Source organism: Sceloporus undulatus, chromosome 2, assembly GCF_019175285.1.
Source record: "Sceloporus undulatus isolate JIND9_A2432 ecotype Alabama chromosome 2, SceUnd_v1.1, whole genome shotgun sequence".
Taxonomy (NCBI): Eukaryota; Metazoa; Chordata; class Lepidosauria; order Squamata; family Phrynosomatidae; genus Sceloporus; species Sceloporus undulatus.
This window is the reverse complement of record NC_056523.1, coordinates 82,104,729-82,122,956: the sequence shown is the minus strand read 5'-3', so window position 1 is coordinate 82,122,956 and position 18,228 is coordinate 82,104,729. Positions and strand designations below refer to the sequence as shown.

General features: G+C 44.7%; 1 protein-coding gene across 1 annotated transcript in view; it reads right to left on the bottom strand.

The window, feature by feature from the left end:
- Positions 1-6,175: 6,175 nt before the first annotated feature.
- Positions 6,176-18,228, bottom strand: part of SNCB (synuclein beta) — a 49,306-nt gene continuing 37,253 nt past the window's right edge. Inside the window, exons 2-5 of the mRNA XM_042451858.1 lie at positions 10,391-10,429; positions 9,699-9,817; positions 7,821-7,910; positions 6,176-6,964 (exon numbers count right to left, since the gene is read on the bottom strand). Coding sequence (XP_042307792.1) covers positions 6,932-6,964; positions 7,821-7,910; positions 9,699-9,817; positions 10,391-10,429 — 281 coding nt within the window. The 3' untranslated portion in view covers positions 6,176-6,931. The remainder of the gene's footprint in view (positions 6,965-7,820; positions 7,911-9,698; positions 9,818-10,390; positions 10,430-18,228) is intronic.

Here is an 18,228-nt window from a genome sequence, read left to right as displayed (position 1 = left end):
AGACTCTCATTGCTTGCTGTGCCTTGGCAAGGGGCATAATAAACAGAGTTGCCTCCATTGTAGGGCCTTTACCCCTTGGGCCTGGAAAAATTGCCTTTCTCTGACTCTAGGCAATTTTATATGAAAAGGTCTTGAAGCCGCATTTGGCCCCCTCAGCAACTGTCTCCATGCCCCCAATGTCTCTGAACTCAAAGCAACAGATTGAGTCATTGTGATGACTCTACCCATGCTGGCTCTACAAAACTGAGCCATGAGGCATCATCATCATCCAAATGCCGACCTGAACTCGAGCGGCATCTCACATTTGAGGGACACGGATACGAGAACGTCCAGGCAAAAAAGTGAAAGTCCTCAACAATAGAAGCCGACTCTGCTTCTGTCTCGGCCTCAAATGACACCAAAAAGTCCCGTGACAAAGGGGGAAAGAAGAAACATAAGCAATCTTCTTCACACTCCTCCTCCAAGCAGGTCACCAGATCCGAGATTTAACTGATCGAGAAACCTGTCTCCCTGACTCCATCTCTTCAGGTGGTAGAGACTCAGGTTGGTTTGGCTTCGTAGGGGGAAATTGCTGATTACCCAGTGAGACAGCCTCATTGGTCTCCCTCGCCGCATCTTCTCTGCACTCTGTATATTCTGGTTAGAGTTTCCTCACCTCACATACTGGTGAGTGACTGTTTGGCCAGTGTACTAGCCAAATTACTGGTACAAATCTGAGGCGCAATTCAAATCCGACCATCAGTACAAATCCAACCCTCAATCCCGATTCAACACAGATCGTGATTAGTACTGACAATAGCAGGAAGAGAATTGGCCCTGTTACTCACCGATTCATGTTAACCAGGCCAGCAACCTCGTCTTCAATAAGGAAACCAGTCACTATTAGCTGTCAGTGGAACCCGACTTCCATCAAAAGCATTATGCCTGCGACTTCCTGAGAGGCCCTCAAGGATCCCCTACAGGTTCGGTAGTTTTATAGTCGGCTCCCTTGGCTCGACCGTGCCTTTTAGTGACTCAGCATGTACACCCTGTATCAGAAACTCCTCCCATTCCACCTCACCATGAATCCCTGGCTGATTGATCTCTTCCTCCTCTTCCTTGTTCACTGCATTCGGTAGTCTGTATAGAATCCACTTCCTCTACTCCTGATCAACTCCATGTCAGTTCCCCTTCCAATGCCTTAGTAACCCATGAGTTAGCTTCACTAATGGACAATGTCTGCTCCTTTTCAGAACAAGTCATCCAGATGGCCAGTGCACACAATCACAATGTAGTGTATCACGAATCCAACCCATTGGATCCCATCTACGAGCATATCCATAGGACTCCTGCCATCCATGTCCCACATCGCTAAGTGTTGATGGAAGCCTCCAGCTACCATGCCATCCACCTTGTGGAAGATAAACAATATTTACTGCATCATTCCTTCTTACTCCATGTGGCTCTTTTAGCATTCGAAGCTGAACTCAGCCATTGTAGAGGCTTCCCAACTCTAGCCAACTCCCAGAACATTGTCAAAACTGACAGACAAAGAGGCTCGGAAGCTTGATGGTATGGCTAGGAAGCTATACTCAGCATTGGCTCTGAGACTTTTGAGTAGCTAACTACTCGACATGCATGGAAGCTTATCCAGCAGTATCTTTGGGAGAGAAACCTTCCCCTGTTTGATAAGCTCCCAGATGAAGAAGGGCATTTGACTCAGGACCTACGAAGGCCCGCTCTCTCAGGGCCCAGCAGATCAATTCTGCTTGTCATTCTGCAAACTGTGTGGTGAAGGTGTTGTCAGGATCAGTAGCCCTTTGATATTATGCCTGGCTTCATGCTTCTGACCACTTGACAGGCTCGAGCTGCCCTCGAAGGCATGCCATTTAATGACTCCAGCCTTTTTTCTTAAGGAAATGGATAAAAAGCTGGACTTCAAATATAAGATGAAGACCACAGCATGAAAATATGGCATGTTCTCCTCTTTGCCAAGGTTTACCCCTCATCGACTGTCGGCTTGGTAAGATCCTCCTTATGCTACAGTGAGGAGTTACAGTCCATTGGCAATGAGGAGACAGATTCCAGTCACAGTCTTCCTTCTCTGGAAGATGCAACACAAGCCAGGCTCGGTACTGACAGTCCTTCAAGAGGAAGGACATTGTCCAAGATAAAAGGCACCTATGACTCTCTTCTTGTGCACACTTCCATCCTGCTCTCTCTTGACATAGACTTACCCATTATGTCAATGAACGGGCTTCCATAACATCTGATTCCTGGGTGCTTGACATCATCTTCAGGGGCTGTGCCCTCAAATTTGAAGAGATTCCTCCCACAGGGGATTTATATATTACACCCTACTTGATGAAGTGCATACATCTCTCTAAGGGCTCTATCAAACCCGTACCCATTTACCGGATTTGACAATGTTTCTTCTCACAATATTTCATTGTGTCTAAGTGGGATGGAAGCCTCCAACCCATACTGGAACTATTCTGTCTTAATCTCTATATTTCTTACTGATGGTTCCGTATGGTAACTCGCTCCTTAGTCCTTTCCCTTTTGCAGAGAGGAGACTGGTTTGCCTCTCTTGACTTGAAGGAAAGTACATCCACTTAGGGATATGAGACTGTCACCAAAGGTTTCTTGTTTTCGCAGTGGGACATCTCTACTAATTTAGAGTCCTACCTTCTGGCCTGTCTACAGCTCCCAGAGTCTTCACAGAATGCACACCTTCCTTTGTCAACACGGTATATCCATTTTTCTATACCTGGGCGATTGGCTGTTTGTAGCACCCTCCATACAATCTCTGGTTAGAGACATCAAATTCACACTGTCACTTCTTGAATTTCTTGGATTCATAATCAGTGAGACCAAATCCAACCTCTCACCATCTCGGGAGGCTGCATATGGTGCGCCCACGTTTGATGCGGGCGCACTATAGAAGTTCTGAATGAAGAAAGGAAATAATGATTTTTTGTTTTCTTATTGCTAGAAAGTAAACTTGCACATCACAGTGGATAAGCTGTGGATTCTCTTGGTGAGCATTCTTGGGACTACTGTACTTTTTTATTCAGTATTTTAACTGATGGTCCAGAGAGGGACTGCTTTATGGAGGGGTTTTAGGTGCTTAGTAATAAAGGATAAAATATGCAGCTTCCTGGGTCAAAATGTATGAAACTCACACCTATTGCTTCTGTTGCTAGTTGAGGACCTCAGCTGGAAATGCAGAGGAGAACAGAGATCATCAGTGAGGTAATTCAGAACTAGTTAATGGAGCAATATAGCTTGATGTAAATTTCTGCATTGGCAGGATTTGTGAACCCAGGACAAGATCTAACATGGAATCACTATTTTAAAGAAGTTCAGATTTAATCCAGCTCTTTGCCTTTGATTTGTGTCTCAGATTAGTAGGAACTATAGTAAAGGCCAGAATTAATACTGTATATTATTACACAGCATGTTAAGACAACAATCAGTACAGCATTTACAAGGAAAATCAAACAATGTTAGGAAATAATTGAAAAATGTAGGTTACTATACAAGCAGGAAGGGAGCCTGCACAGGGTGTAGTGATTTGAGCACTGGGCTATGAATCTGAAGACTAGGGTATGAATTCCTGCTCAGACATGGAAATCTACTGGGTTACCTTAGGCAAGACACACTCCCTCAGCATCAGAGGAAGGCAAAGGCAAACCCCCACTGAACAAATCGAAAACCCATGATAGTGGTTGCCATCGTCAGAAACTACTTGGAGGTACACAACAGCAGCAACATATAGGCAGGAACATATTTTTAAAAAGAGGGTGGAAAGTGGGCACATTTGGAAGGGTTTGTGGGATGTTTGTCCAGAAGGTAAAAACATTAGCGTTAAGAGAAAAGATTGGTACCAGCTTTTTAAAAAGCTTATAAGGAAGGGTGCAAAAATGATCAGCAATATATATTACAACAAAATAATGTGAAAACTTAACTGCTACAGGTATTTTTTTAAATGGTTCTTGCAATAGTGCTGATGTTGGCTGGGCAGTTTAGTGGAGGTGAACCTCCACCGAAAACAGCACATACCTAAAAAGATGTGTTTAGCTAATCTCCTTTGTGCTAAGCCTTGTTTTCAGAACAGTAGAGTACAGATTTCTTTTGTCCTTTGCAGTGTCTCATAAGAACAGCTGGTGAGTGGGCATATTTTCCCTTTTTCCATATATATACAGGGAATTAATTCAGCAAAACGTGTACATGCTGTCTTCCTTTTATCTTATGTACATTTTATGTTATGAAAGACCGGGAAGCCATATTTTTATATCACTGCATTTAGGCTGGTTGTGCATTTGTTTATTTTAATCCATAAAACTGCCTGGCACTCTTAACAGTTACCTTAGTGATTTATGACTATTTGGCCAGTTGTAAACAGGGATAGAGCTTCTGTATCTTTTAAGTGCTATATATGAGAGCAAATTTTAGTAGGTACAGCTTAATAATGTAAGAATGGAACCTGTATCAGGCTAAAGGTTTATCTAGTATAGCATCATAATTTTCACAGTGGACAACCAGAGGCTACTGGAAATCTGACAAGGCAGAAGTCAGTGTAATAACATCTTTCTGCTCATTTTCTTGAGCTATTCATAATTTGGAGGCATATTGTGTCTGAGCCTGGAGGCAGCATGTAGTCATCATAACTTGTGACCCACATGAATTTGTCCCTAAAGCTATTTAGAACAGAGGCCATAACCAGCCTTTTGTGGTAGGGAATTCCAAATATGATCTCTGTTCTGTGTATTTCATCTGGTTTGAGTCTCCTCCATTTGGCTTCACTGGTGGAGCTTCGTTTCTAGTTTCATGGGAGAATGAGCAAAACATTGTACTTAATTTCCCTTCATCAGGTATACTTTTAGTCGACCCTCCTTATAGGCAGGTTTGCCTTCCGCGGCTTTGAGCTAACGCGGAAGGCAAGCACAGGCAGAAATAATGGGACAAGTATTCACCCCATGCACCGTCGCAAGCACGCACCCCATTATTTCCTATAGTGCTTGAGCATACGCGCTTTTCTGTATAAACACTGATCACACTCCTTACCCTTTATCAACCTTTCCCTTAAAACCCCAAACTTTCTTTGATTATTTTTGTTGGCCTTTCAGAAAAATTTCCAGCTCCTCAATATCCTTTTTGTAAAGTATGTACTAAATTCCAAGTGTGGCTGAACTATAGATTGGTATGATGAAGGCATTATAATACAGTGGGCCCTCCCCTTACGTGAGGATCCATTCCGGATCCCTCCACGTAAGGGGAAATCAGCATATGCTGGAGCCCTATAGGAGGTAATGGGGCTCACGCCCGCAGCGCACAACAATGCAGCAGTGTGCACGTGCCATGGGTGCGCGCCCCATTAATTGTTCTGGGACGCACGAGGGGCCCTTCCGGTGTGGCTTTCAGCATATGCCAAAAGCTGTGTATGGCATGCTCACATAAAACATGGGCTTGCTGTACTACCAGTTCAGTTTTCAGTTTGTTTTCTGTAATTGCCAGCTTGTTAAGTAATGATGAAAAAAGAGTGAAGTAACCTGTTTTTTCCAATTGTTACAAAAGGCATTTTGCACAGCTTTCTTTTTACTTGCCCATTCTTAGGCAGAAGAAGCTCTACTAGTGTTGCAGCAGTTTTACTTTTTCTTTACTAAAGGCAGTTATCCCTTGGAAGTACTAGATTATCAGATGGGGGAAAGTTGGGGAAGAAAAAGGCATATCCTGCTAGCGATTGTGCTGAAGATTTTCAGAGACATTGCGCTTATCCAGGACTTAACCCATGAAGATCCAGGAATGCTCCAGCAACAAACCAGGACTTAACACATGAAGATCCAGGAATGTTCCAGCAACAAACCAGGACTTAACACATGAAGATCCAGGAATGTTCCAGCAACAAACCACTCCCTGGGCTTCCCCATGGTTTGTTGCTGGAACATTCCTGGATCTTCATGGGTTAAGTCCTGGATAAGTGTGATGTGTCTGAAAATCTTTAGCTTTGCCCAGAGTATGCTTTTTACTCTGGCTCCCCCCCCCAGTCTGATAATCTCCCTAGTTACACTTTCTCAGACCACAAAAAAGCTAATAGCTGCAGGATAGCCAGCCCATAAAAGCTACCTTATTCACAGCACAAAGCAATGGCTCCCCTCTTGACATGTGAACGATGTGAAAGCAGACAAGCAACTACAGAGAAGAGTTGGCTTTATTCATGGACACAGGGGCAGCTGTGTCACTGGCAGCTGCCCCAGGATTGCACACACAGCGACAGTGGGAGGTATATATCCATGCCACAGTCACAACACAGAGCGCTGGGGGCGGGAAAGGGAGGGCACTCCTTTTGTTTGGGATACACAGACACAACTTCTGCACTGTCAAAATTGGGGAGTCTCTGTTACAAGACCAGGGGAGTCAGGAAAGGGAGAGGTCACAAAGGCATAAACAATCCATTCAGAAATATAAAAAAAAGTTCCACCAATGGTAATGGAGCGGAGTTGGCGTGATTCACGTGCAAGCAAATGTACAGCAGGCCCAGCGTAGGGTCCCAGCTGAGATGATGGAATGCTCTGCTTTAAAATGGAGAAGATACAACATGCTTCTTACAGACACAGGGAAGCCTGGCCTTACTGCGCTGGGAGGGAAGCAGGGTAGTAAGGCCAGGCTCACAAAGGCGCACACACACAAACCACTGCGGCCAGGGTTTGTCTTCAGAATTCTTTGTTTCTCTTAATGCTAAAGACCACGATACATAAAACACAGATCCCGATGAGGTCCCTTGGAGCAGAACTGGAGGAAGAACTCATGACAGTATGTGGTGTGGGGGCTCCTCTCCATCACCATCTGTGTCAAGGCCTTTCTTTGGAGAGGTGGAGGAGGTTTGGGAGAGGGAGGGTCATTATTGTTATTGTGCTGCTGGTGGAAGTGTCGGGAATGGGGATGGCCATTATGCTTCCGGCTCGTATTCCTGATATTCCTCCTGGAGAGACAGAAATAAAGCTTTATTTTATGAGTTGAAAGAAGAATGTGAACCCAAGCAGCTTTAGATTGGGTCTGGAAAACAGCTAGCCCAGGGACATACAGTCCACCCTCTCCATATGCACCCTCACTGTACATGGATTTCCAGCTTACGTGGATGGCGAGAGGCAAGGGACAAAATGTCGCAGAGCTCACCACCATTCAATTAAATGGGACTCCAGCATTTGCGAAATTTGCCTTACATTTGGCCCCCCCCCCCCCCGAACACATCCCCAGCACGTGACAAGGGTGGACTGTATAAATACTTCCATCTGCAACACAACTCCCAGGTTCCCTCATTTAATCTCCTGGCTATCCACTTTTTCTTGGTTTAGGCTGAGGAATTACTTATATCGTAACCAGGTACTAACAACCCCCATATTTGGCATTTACTTTGGGTTTAATGCATATCAGCCCACCAAAAGCTCTTATGAATGCAGCTAATTTATTCTCTTCTAGGACCCTACAGAAAATTTTCTTTTTCTTCTGAGTGCACACATCCTGTCCTGCACCTCAAATTTGTCTAGGAACAGCCCCTGATTTGTACTGAGGTATTGGTCCATATAGCTCAGTGTTGTGTACCCAGACTGGCAGTGGTTCTCCAGGTTTTCTGCCAAAGATTGAACTTGGAATGTAAAATCCACCTGAGCTAAGACCTCTTACCCATTCTCACATACTGCTTGCCTGTACCCTGGCTTGGATCAGCACTTGCTGAGACACATTTGGATCTATCTCTCTGATGGAAACCTAAGATACTTTCATTGCCAGAGTTCCCCACCCCCCTCCACACACATATTTCTCCATTCTGCTCTGCTCACCTGAGGTGGCTCTTCATAGTTCTCTCCCTCAGGTTCCAACAGTGGCTCTATCAGTGGTTCTTCCACAGCTTCCTGACCAACCTCTTCAGGCTGCCAGCAAAATAATTACAGATTATTCATGGTTGTCAGTGTTCTTCCATTCTGAAAGCCCAATAAATTAACAAACTTGGGTACTGTGGGAACCCAGATGTTTAAATAAACGTTATCGAGGATGTATATTTTATACATGTTGTCCCTTGAAAAGTAACAAAGGCCACACTTTTAGTAGCACTGAGCATACCTTACACTGGGAGTAGAGAGATGGGCAGAAAGATATGCCTTGCAGCTCTGGTACATAACAGGTGATATTAGGCAACCACAATGAGGAGTAAAGATAAGACAAAATATTCTTCTCAGAAAGAAAACTATTTGCTAGATCAAGATCTCTCATAAATATAACCTTCCATCTCTACAATCAGCTGGGAGCCAGATAGTATTTGTTGGGTCTGGGCAGATTTTGGTCTTGCTGATTCTCATTCCCAGTTTGCTGTTTCTTTCTATATCTTGTCTGTGTAATTCCCAGCAGTGATTTATGCCTTCCTAATTCCTCTCCTGGGTCTCCCCTTCTACTGCAAATACCATTCTAAATGGTACCCATGGGCCCTCTGGCTCCTTTGTTTCTCCCAGATTCCTGTTAACTTTTAAAAATCTGTCTCATGTTTGTACAGGCAGAGAGTGGCAGGCCTTGTTTGCTAAGTCCTACATGGATCTACAGCATAATATTGTCATACGAAAAGGGGAACAAGCATCTTCCAAATTCTACTCACTACAGAGTGTCCTTCAAGTAAGGGAGCTGATCAAACCTGATATCTGGTAGTCTGGGTAATTGGTGTTTAGATATTTATGAGAGATCTTAATATAGTTCTTAACCATTTTATTGCCCTGTCTCCCCTTCCATTATAACGATTTCTTGAGACTATAACTTCCAGATTTGTGATGCTTGGCTTATTTGCAGCTAGAGCCACCAAGGGCCAAAACTCCTCTTTGGCTTGAGGAAGGTATAAGTTGTGATGGGAACAGTATAACCAATTCCCTCCCCATCACAGAACAGGCGTTGACCCAAGGCAGGGAAAGGAGGAGGTGGCTGCTGCAAAGTACCCTTCCCCCATGCTGAGCAGAAGAGAGCGTTTGTTCCTGCCCGGCTGTGCTGGCCTCATTTCTTCCTCAGCTGTTGCTATTTTAAGCTAAGCTGGGAGCAAACGGCTCAGTGGCAGCTCGGCTGCAAGATTCAAGAGCTCTTCCTTGGATCGACCAGCCCTACAGTTGCCAGACACAATCTAATAATAATAATAATAATAATAATAATAATAATAATAATAATGCACATGAATGCATAATACTGGCATACATGAGTGTAAATACAGGTATATCATTTGAATATAATTATCATTGGCACAGAAATAGACACACTGGTGCTGTGCTCACATAAGTAGTCATGTTATCGTATGTCTGCGTGCACATTTACTTTTCTGCACATGCATGCCTGTTCTTGCACATACTGTTCCTGTCTCTGCATCTGAGAAATGTCAGGATGGATGAATGTCCTCAGCATTCTCATGTCCCTCTCACATGAGCTTAATGTCATTCTTCTGTTGCTCACCCCAATCCACTTGTGTTCTGACAGTAGTAGGGTACAGGGAAACCAGCATGGCCACAGTTCTGTTAAGTGGCATGGGCTTTGCAGGCAGGACCTTGTACCAATCTCAGATTTCTCTCCCGTCTACTAACTTCCCCAGCAGGGTTGCAGGATAAGTTGCCTTTCCTTTCTATGAGAGACCACAGGCAGCAGATGGTTTCTTAACAGCTTTCAGAATCACTGACTGGGTGTGGGATGCTCACCTTCAGGTCAGTTGGGAATTCATCTTTCTTGACCAATCCTGTGGCAGCTGCGATATTTCCAGCCCCTGAGAAGACAGCTCCACCCAGCTGGGATGCCTGCTCCTTTGTCTTCTCTGCAACTATGAAACCCACAAAAGAAATACGAGCTGTCTTATAAGGTTATGCAATTAGTTCTTTACACTGGATTCATAGTATGTGGCTTTTCCACGGCCTTCATTTAGGACAAAGGACTTTGACCTCTGAAAGGTTGTACAGTAGGGCTGTCATGAACAATGCCAAGTATAGCTTACAGATAAACAACTTTCTTCACTATATATCCATGTGCCTTAGGGCTGACTTCTTTCTCTGCTTCACAGTCTTACTTCCCACCAATTTAACCCATTCCCTTTCTCACTCCAGGCCTTCTGCTGGGTCATGTTCACTAAACTTTGTTTCCTATGATCACCACCTCTGAAAGCTGGGCTTGTATTGTAGCCAGTCCTTTCAGCTGGTTCTGCAGACGTGTGAGAAACAGCCAGGAGCCTGTCCTGGGTCCAGTTACATAAGAGGTTTTAGTGACATCACTGGCCTATTAGCCTGTGATCTCTTTAGCACAGCTGCCCACTCAGTGACCAGGCAATGTCAATCTGTGAGAAAGGCAGGGTGGGGTTGTATTGTATTGTATTGTATTTTATGACAACAAAAGCCAGTACCTGAGGCCACACCTGCAACACCTTCCCGAGTTTTGCTTCCTACAAAGAAAGAGAAATAAAGTATTAATAATCAAAAGAATCAGTGATGTGCAGCTTTAGGGGGATGAATGTGTAGAGCAACAGGCATAGAAGATAATGGGAAGAACTAAGTCAAGCTGGTGCTTCTCATTTACATTTACATTCCTCAAAGACAGGGGTGAGTGGTTTTTTTAATCCTAGAGGGAAAATTTATATGGGATGGACATTTCTTTCACTGTCTTTCACCCCCTTCTGTTCACATGGGCCTGTCCTATTTCAGTTTGCCTTCTGATAGAATTTTAAAAAATCAGTCATTCAGGAGGAGGGCAGCGATGGGGAGACATTTCTGATTGTGTGATCCTGTCTCAGAACACCTGCTCCTGGCCAGCCTGCAGATACCTACGAACTGAGTTACTCCGGTTTGAACAATTAAATGTGCTTATGTGTGCTCACACCAACACCGATGACAACATCCAGGGATAGCAGTGTTGGCCACTTAGAAAATCTAATCAAAAATCTACCAGTGATCTAACTTAGTTTGCAACATGTATATTGTGCATTCTGGTTGGCCAATAAAGGTACCGCTGGCGCTGGACAGACGGGCCCTATGGGGCGCTGTCATCACATGCGAGGGGCGGTGCTTCCAGACGCGACTCGCCCCTCGCACGTGACGAGGCCGTCAAAATGGCAGCACCCTGTACATATGGGCGCCGCCATTTTGATGTGACGGACACATAGCGTCCACACGTCCTGGCGCCTATGTGACACTGCAAGTGCACCATTAGCGCCTTGTGGCATCACAACAGCACCGCAGAATGAACCCGCTTTTTTCAGGTTCTTTTTGCTGTGCGAGGGAGCTGTGTGGTTTGTCCCCTGTGGCTCCCTCGTGCAGCAAACCAGGGTGGCAGGAGACTGCCCTTTTGGGTGGTCTGTATCCCACCATAGTTTGGTGGATTTTTGATTGGATTCACCAATGATGACAAGAATCTAGTTGCTGAAAGTTTCACAAGTCTATCATTGACAGAATGCCTCAAATTTACACACCGTTAAATAAACTATTTTATTACATAATTGTCAGTGAATATATTTTCTCTGGGGTACAGCTCAAAGCTCAATGTGCTTGCCTCAAGAACCTCTCTTGCCAAATGAGGAGGGGTTAACTTGGGGCGACTTCCCTGTTTACAATTGCAACAAAGCGGACTTGATGTTGGAGCAGTTCCAGTGATCTGGGGCAAAAAAACCGACCTTCCATTAACACATGAACCACCTCATACAGCCATAATACTCTTGGAAAAACAACCAAGGTAAAGCTTATAACCAGAACTAATCTATTACAGAACAGACTGAAGACAGAAAATGACAAAACCGCACTAGTGGTCACATACAGCTCCCAGCTGAGACTGCAAACCATTCTGGACAATAGTGCTGCCCTCTCAAAGATTCTTCGTGGCAGGCCTTTACTCGCCCACATACAGCTTCCAAACCTCAGTTACTTACCTACAGGTGGACACACTAGTACCAACCCTTGCCACAAACCCAAATATAAACTGCCCACACATCGATTCAGGAAAGGGCATCACAGCACCTAATGCATCACCCAGCGTTAGAGGGATTTTCACTTGCTGATCCTCCAGTGTGATTTATGCCATACTATGTGAGCAATTCAGCACTCTACATTGGGCAAACAGGCCGGTTCCTGTGCCAGATGATAAATGAACATAAATCAGACATTAAGAATGGGAATACACAAAAACTAGTTGTGGAACACTTCAGTCTTCCTGGGTATTCCATCTTGGATCTCAGAACAGTGGTCCTTGAATAAAAGAACTACAAAGGAAGATTGGAAAGAGAAATGGCAGAATTGGGATGTACCCACAGACTCCAATCCATCAGTAGTGGGTTAGAGACAATAGTTTCTTGGCATACTATACACATTTCAACACTAACTCCCCATCCTCATGAGGGCACACTTGACTAGTTCATCACATCACCTCTCTGGTTCGCACACTACAGTGGGCCCTTGTTATCTGTTGGGGTTTGGTCCCTGGATCCCTCATGGGTACCAAAACTGGCTACTCAATTGCCATTAAATACAATAGCAAAGTACAGTGGTGACCCTTATATAAAATGGAGAAATTAAGTTTGCTTTTTTAAATGTATGCTTTTTTAAAAATACAAGCCATGTGTGCTTGAATCTGTGGATAAAGAATCAGTGGATATGGAGGGCCAACTGGATATTCCAATACTTATTCAAACGATTATCTACTCTCCTTGACTTTAAGCAACATGCTTCCTCCTGCCTTTGTCATCCAATGGCCATAGTTAAAACTGAACTTGCCATCTTATCTCCATAACTACAAGGTTTTGAATTTCAGTTGACATACTGACACACAACTGGCTTATATAGATCTCTGGACTCTACACTCCACTCCTTGCATCTGAGAAAGCAGACTCAAGTTTATGAAAGCTCATGCTACCAGCTTCTTTCTTTCCGTTATTCTCTAAGGTGCTACAAAATACCATTGCATACTGATTTTCCAGACTAACATGGCTGTGTCTTTGAATTCTACCACTGTTCAGATGGGTGGGTGAAAAAGAATGGATAATGAAAACACAGTGTAGTCATAAATCACATTGAAGATGTTTGAATGGATTCAGATAGGTGCAGAGGTGCTGCAATGGATCTGGTATGTCAGGATTTACCATGGGCATGCTAATTGAGCAAAACAAAACTGGCATGATAAGACCTTATGTCAGTGGCGAGGATTAACAGAAAGACAGGGCACGCTTTATGTTAGAATCAGAGACAAAGAACGGTTCTTGTACCTTTAACGCAGAAGGAGAGGAAATTGTACCAAACAAAATGTACCCCTACTGATATTCCCTCTTAAATAAGATGAGGAGCCCAGTCCTCCTGCTTCTGGTCACTGGGGTGTCTCCTCTCTGCCATCATTGTTGCATTGCGGGGGGGAGGGGGGGTACGGATGTGGGGAGTGTTTCGGTTGGGAAGGCAGAGGGTAACTCCCTTGATACGAGCGGGGCTCCTATAGGAGTAGTGTGGGGCAGGGGGAGGTATGGCTGTAGGAGAGTGGACCAGTGTTACAGAGGAAGGCGAGAGATCGATGCTTAATATATATCCCTCCTTCCTGTCCCTCTTCTAACCAAAGAGATCTGAGGGTCATTCCAACCATAACATGAACCCTGTCTCTGCTCCTGTGCAATGCTAGGTCCATTAAAAACAAGACCCACATTATCTATGACCTGCTGGAGGATAACAACTGTGACCTGGCTTGCATTACTGAGACCTGGCTTGGGCCTGAAGGGGAAGGCTCTGCCACCGCAGGATAGATGGACGTGGCTGGAATGGATGAGGAGAATGACAGGAGGATAGATGTAACTGTGGCTGAAATGGATGTGGGCTCTGACACGGAGGATAGATGTAGATGTGGCTGGAATGATGAGGAGAATGACAGGAGGATAGATGTAGATGCGGCTGAAATGGCTGTGGGATCTGACACGGAGGATAGATGTAGATGTGGCTGAATGGACGTGGCTCTGACATGGAGGCATAGATGTAGATGTGGCGCCAGGGATGGCCAAATAGAAAGGGAGGAAGAAATGTGAAGCATCATTCCCCTGAGTCTAGCATTCACGTGCAAATGGAACCAAGAAGTGGCCCCTTCTTCATCTCAGAAGTGCAAGGTTCACAATGCATCAGAGCCCCACTGAGCATGCGCAAGGGTGCCCATTCAATCTGGTGATCCCACATGGTATGTACTGGTGTGATAATTTATTTTGCACTCGCTTTGCTTTTGTCTCAGGAATGGCCACAATTCCTCTCTTCACGTGAATAATTCATCACGTGAATTGCCTTGGATTCGAATTGACTCTGCTTCCACTTCACTTCAAATTTGCTATAAATTTTAGTTCAAATTTCATGTGTGATAAACTCCTTAGTAAACTGTGAGTTCTTCATTGTGGTTTCTGACTCACATGAAAAGGTTTTCTTGAGCCTGTGCAGAGACATCTGAACCTTCTAGAATTGCAAGGAAGACTTTTTGGCTGTGGCTCCATTCACCCTATATATAACCCTAGCATTCCTGCTCATTTTTCTTTTGTCCACTGCGCTAGCAGATTGAAGGAACTGATTGTAGAATTGCCTTCATTTTTGCTTATCGCGTTTTACAAAACAACAGATTTCACCTTTGACTACTCTTCTCTTATCGAATATAGTATTTGACTTAGTATTCTCTGTTTTTGGCTCGGTTTGGCTTTCAACTACTCCCTGTTTCCTGATTTGGACTCTGCTTGATGTTATGGTTTGGAACCCAGACTGTCGATGACGTTCAGCCCTTGATGGCAAGTTGCGTCTCTCAATCACTATCTTTCAAGATCATGGGCCTAGACTCTCATTGCTTGCTGTGCCTTGGCAAGCGGGCATAATAAACAGAGTTGCCTCCATTGTAGGGCCCTTTACCCCGGGCTGGAAGAATTGCCTTTCTCTGACTCTAGGCAATTTTATATGAACAGGTCTGAAGCCGCATTTGGCCCCCTCAGCAACTGTCTCCATTCCCCCAATGTCTCTGAACTCAAAGCAACAGATTGAGTCATTGTGATGACTCTACCCATGCTGGCTCTACAAAAACTGGAGCCATGAGGCATCATCATCATCCAAATGCAGACCTGACTCGAGCGGCATCTCCATTTGAGGGACCGGATACGAGACACGTCCAGGCAAAAAAGTGAAAGTCCTCAACAATAGAAGCCGACTCTGCTTCTGTTCGCCTCAATGACACCAAAAAGTCCCGTGACAAAGGGGGAAAGAAGAAACTAAGACAATCTTCTTCACACTCCCCTCCAAGCAGGTCACCAATCCGAGATTTAACGATCGAGAAACCTGTCCTCCCTGACTCCACTCTTCAGGTGGTAGAGACTCAGGTTGGTTTGGCTTCGGAGGGGGAAATTGCTGATTACCCAGTGAGACAGCCTCATTGGTCTCCCTCGCCGCATCTTCTCTGCACTCTGTATATTCTGGTAGAGTTTCCTCACTCACCTACTGGTAGTGGACTGTTTGGCCAGTGTACTAGCAAATTACTGGTACAAATCTGAGGCGCAATTCAAATCCGACCACCAGTACAAATCCAACCCTCAATCCGATTCAACACAGATCGTGATTAGTACTGACAATAGCCAGGAAGAGAATTGGCCCTGTTACTCACCGATTCATGTTAAACCAGGCCACAACCTTGTCTTCAATAAGGAAACCAGTCACTATTAGCTGTCAGTGGAACCCGACTTCCATCAAAAGCATTATGCCTGCGACTTCCTGAGAGGCCCTCAAGGATCCCCTACAGGTTCGGAGTTTTATAGTCGGCTCTCTTGGCTCGACCGGCCTTTTAGTGACTCAGCATGTACACCCTGTATCAGAAACTCCCCCATTCCACCTCACCATGAATCCCTGGCTGATTGATCTCTTCCTCTCTTCCTTGTTCACTGCATTCGGTAGTCTGTATAGAATCCCTTCCTCTACTCCTGATCAACTCCCATGTCAGTCCCCTTCCAATGCCTTAGTAACCCATGAGTTGAGCTTCACTAATGGACAATGTCTGCCTCCTTTTCAGAACAGTCATCCAGATGGCAGTGCACACAATCACAATGTAGTGTATCACGAATCCAACCATTGGATCCCATCTACGAGCATATCCATAGGACTCCTTGCCATCCAGTCCCACATCGCTAAGGTTGGGATGGAAGCCTCCAGCACCATGCCATCCACCTTGTGAAGATAAACAATATTTACTGCATCATTCCTTCTTACTCCATGTGGCTCTTTGAGCATTCGAAGCTGAACTCAGCCATTGTAGAGGCTTCCCAACTCTAGCCAACTCCCAGAACATTGTCAAAACTGACAGACAAAGAGGGCTCGGAGCTGATGGTATGGCTAGGAACTATACTCAGCATTGGCTCTGAGACTTTTGAGTAGCTAACTACTCGACATGCATGGAAGCTTATCCAGCAGTATCTTGGGAGAGAACAACCTTCCCTGTTTGATAAGCTCCCCAGATGAAGAAGGGCATTTGACTCAGGACCTACGAAGGCCCGCTCTCTCAGGGCCCAGCAGATCAATTCTCTTGTCATTCTGCAAACTGTGGGTGAAGGTGTTGTCAGGCATCAGTAGCCCTTGATATTATGCCTGGCTTCATGCTTTGACCACTGACAGCTCGAGCTGCCCTCGAAGGCATGCCATTTAGACTCAGCCTTGCTTTCTTAAGGAAATGGATAAAAAGCTGGACTTCAAATATAAGATGAAGACCACAGCATGAAAAATGGCATGTTCTCCTCTTTGCCAAGGTTTACCCCTCATCGACTGTCGGCTTGGTAAGATCCTCCTTATGCTACAGTAGGAGTTACAGTCCATTGGCATGAGGAGACAGATTCCAGTCACAGTCTTCCTTTCTGGAAGATGCAACACAAGCCAGGCTCGGTACTGACAGTCCTTCAAGAGGAAGGATATGTCCAAGATAAAAGGCACCTATGACTCTCTCTGTGCACACTTCCATTCCTGCTCTCTCTTGACATAGACTTACCCCTGATTTCAATGAACGCTTTCCATAACATCTGATTCCTGGGTGCTTGACATCATCTTCAGGGGCTGTGCCCTCAAATTTGAAGACATTCCTCCCACGGGATTTATATATTACACCTACTGATGACAGTGCATACATCTCTCTAAGGGCTCTCAAACCCGTACCCATTTACCGGATTGACAATGTTTCTTCTCACATATTTCATTGTGTCAAGTGGATGGAAGCCTCCAACCCATACTGGAACTATTCTGTCTTATCTTCTATATTTCTTACTGATGGTTCCGTATGGTAACTCGCTCCTTAGTCCTTTCCTTTTGCAGAGAGGAGACTGGTTTGCCTCTCTTGACTTGAAGGAACAGTACATCCACTGTATGGGATATGAGACTGTCACCAAAGGTTTCTTGTTTCGCAGTGGGACATCTCTACTAATTTAGAGTCCTACCTCTGGCCTGTCTACAGCTCCCAGAGTCTTCACAGAATGCACACCTTCCTTTGTCAACACGGTCTATCCATTTTTCTATCTGGGAGTTGGCTGTTTTGACACCCTCCATATCAATCGTCTGGTTAGAGACATCAAATTCACACTGTCACTTCTTGAATTTCTTGGATTCATAACAGTGAGACCAAATCCAACCTCTCACCCTCGGGAGGCTGCATATGGTCGCCCACGTTTTGATCGGGCGCAACTAGAGATCTGAATGAAGAAGGAAATACTGATTTTTTTTTTCTTATTGCTAGAAAGTAAACTTGCACATCACAGTGGATAGTCGTGGATTCTCTTGGTGAGCATTTGGGACTACTGTACTTTTTTATTCAGTATTTTAACTGATGGTCCAGAGAGGGACTGCTTTATGGAGGGGTTTAGGTGCTAGTAATAAAGGATAAACTATGCAGCTCCTGGGTCAAAATGTATGAAACTCCCACCTATTGCTTCTGTTGCTAGTTGAGGACTCAGCTGGAAATGCAGAGGAGAACAGAGGTCATGCAGTGAGGTAATTCAGAACTAGTTAATGGAGCAATATAGCGTGATGTAAATTTCTGCATTGGCAGGATTGTGAACCCAGGACAAGATCTAACATGGAATCACTATTTTAAAGAAGGTCAGATTTAATCCAGCTCTCGTTGCCGTTTTGATTTGTGTCTCAGATGTAGGACCTTCTAGTTAAAGGCCAGTAATTCATACTGTATACCTACGTACACAGCAGGTTTAAGACAACAAGCAGTACATCATTT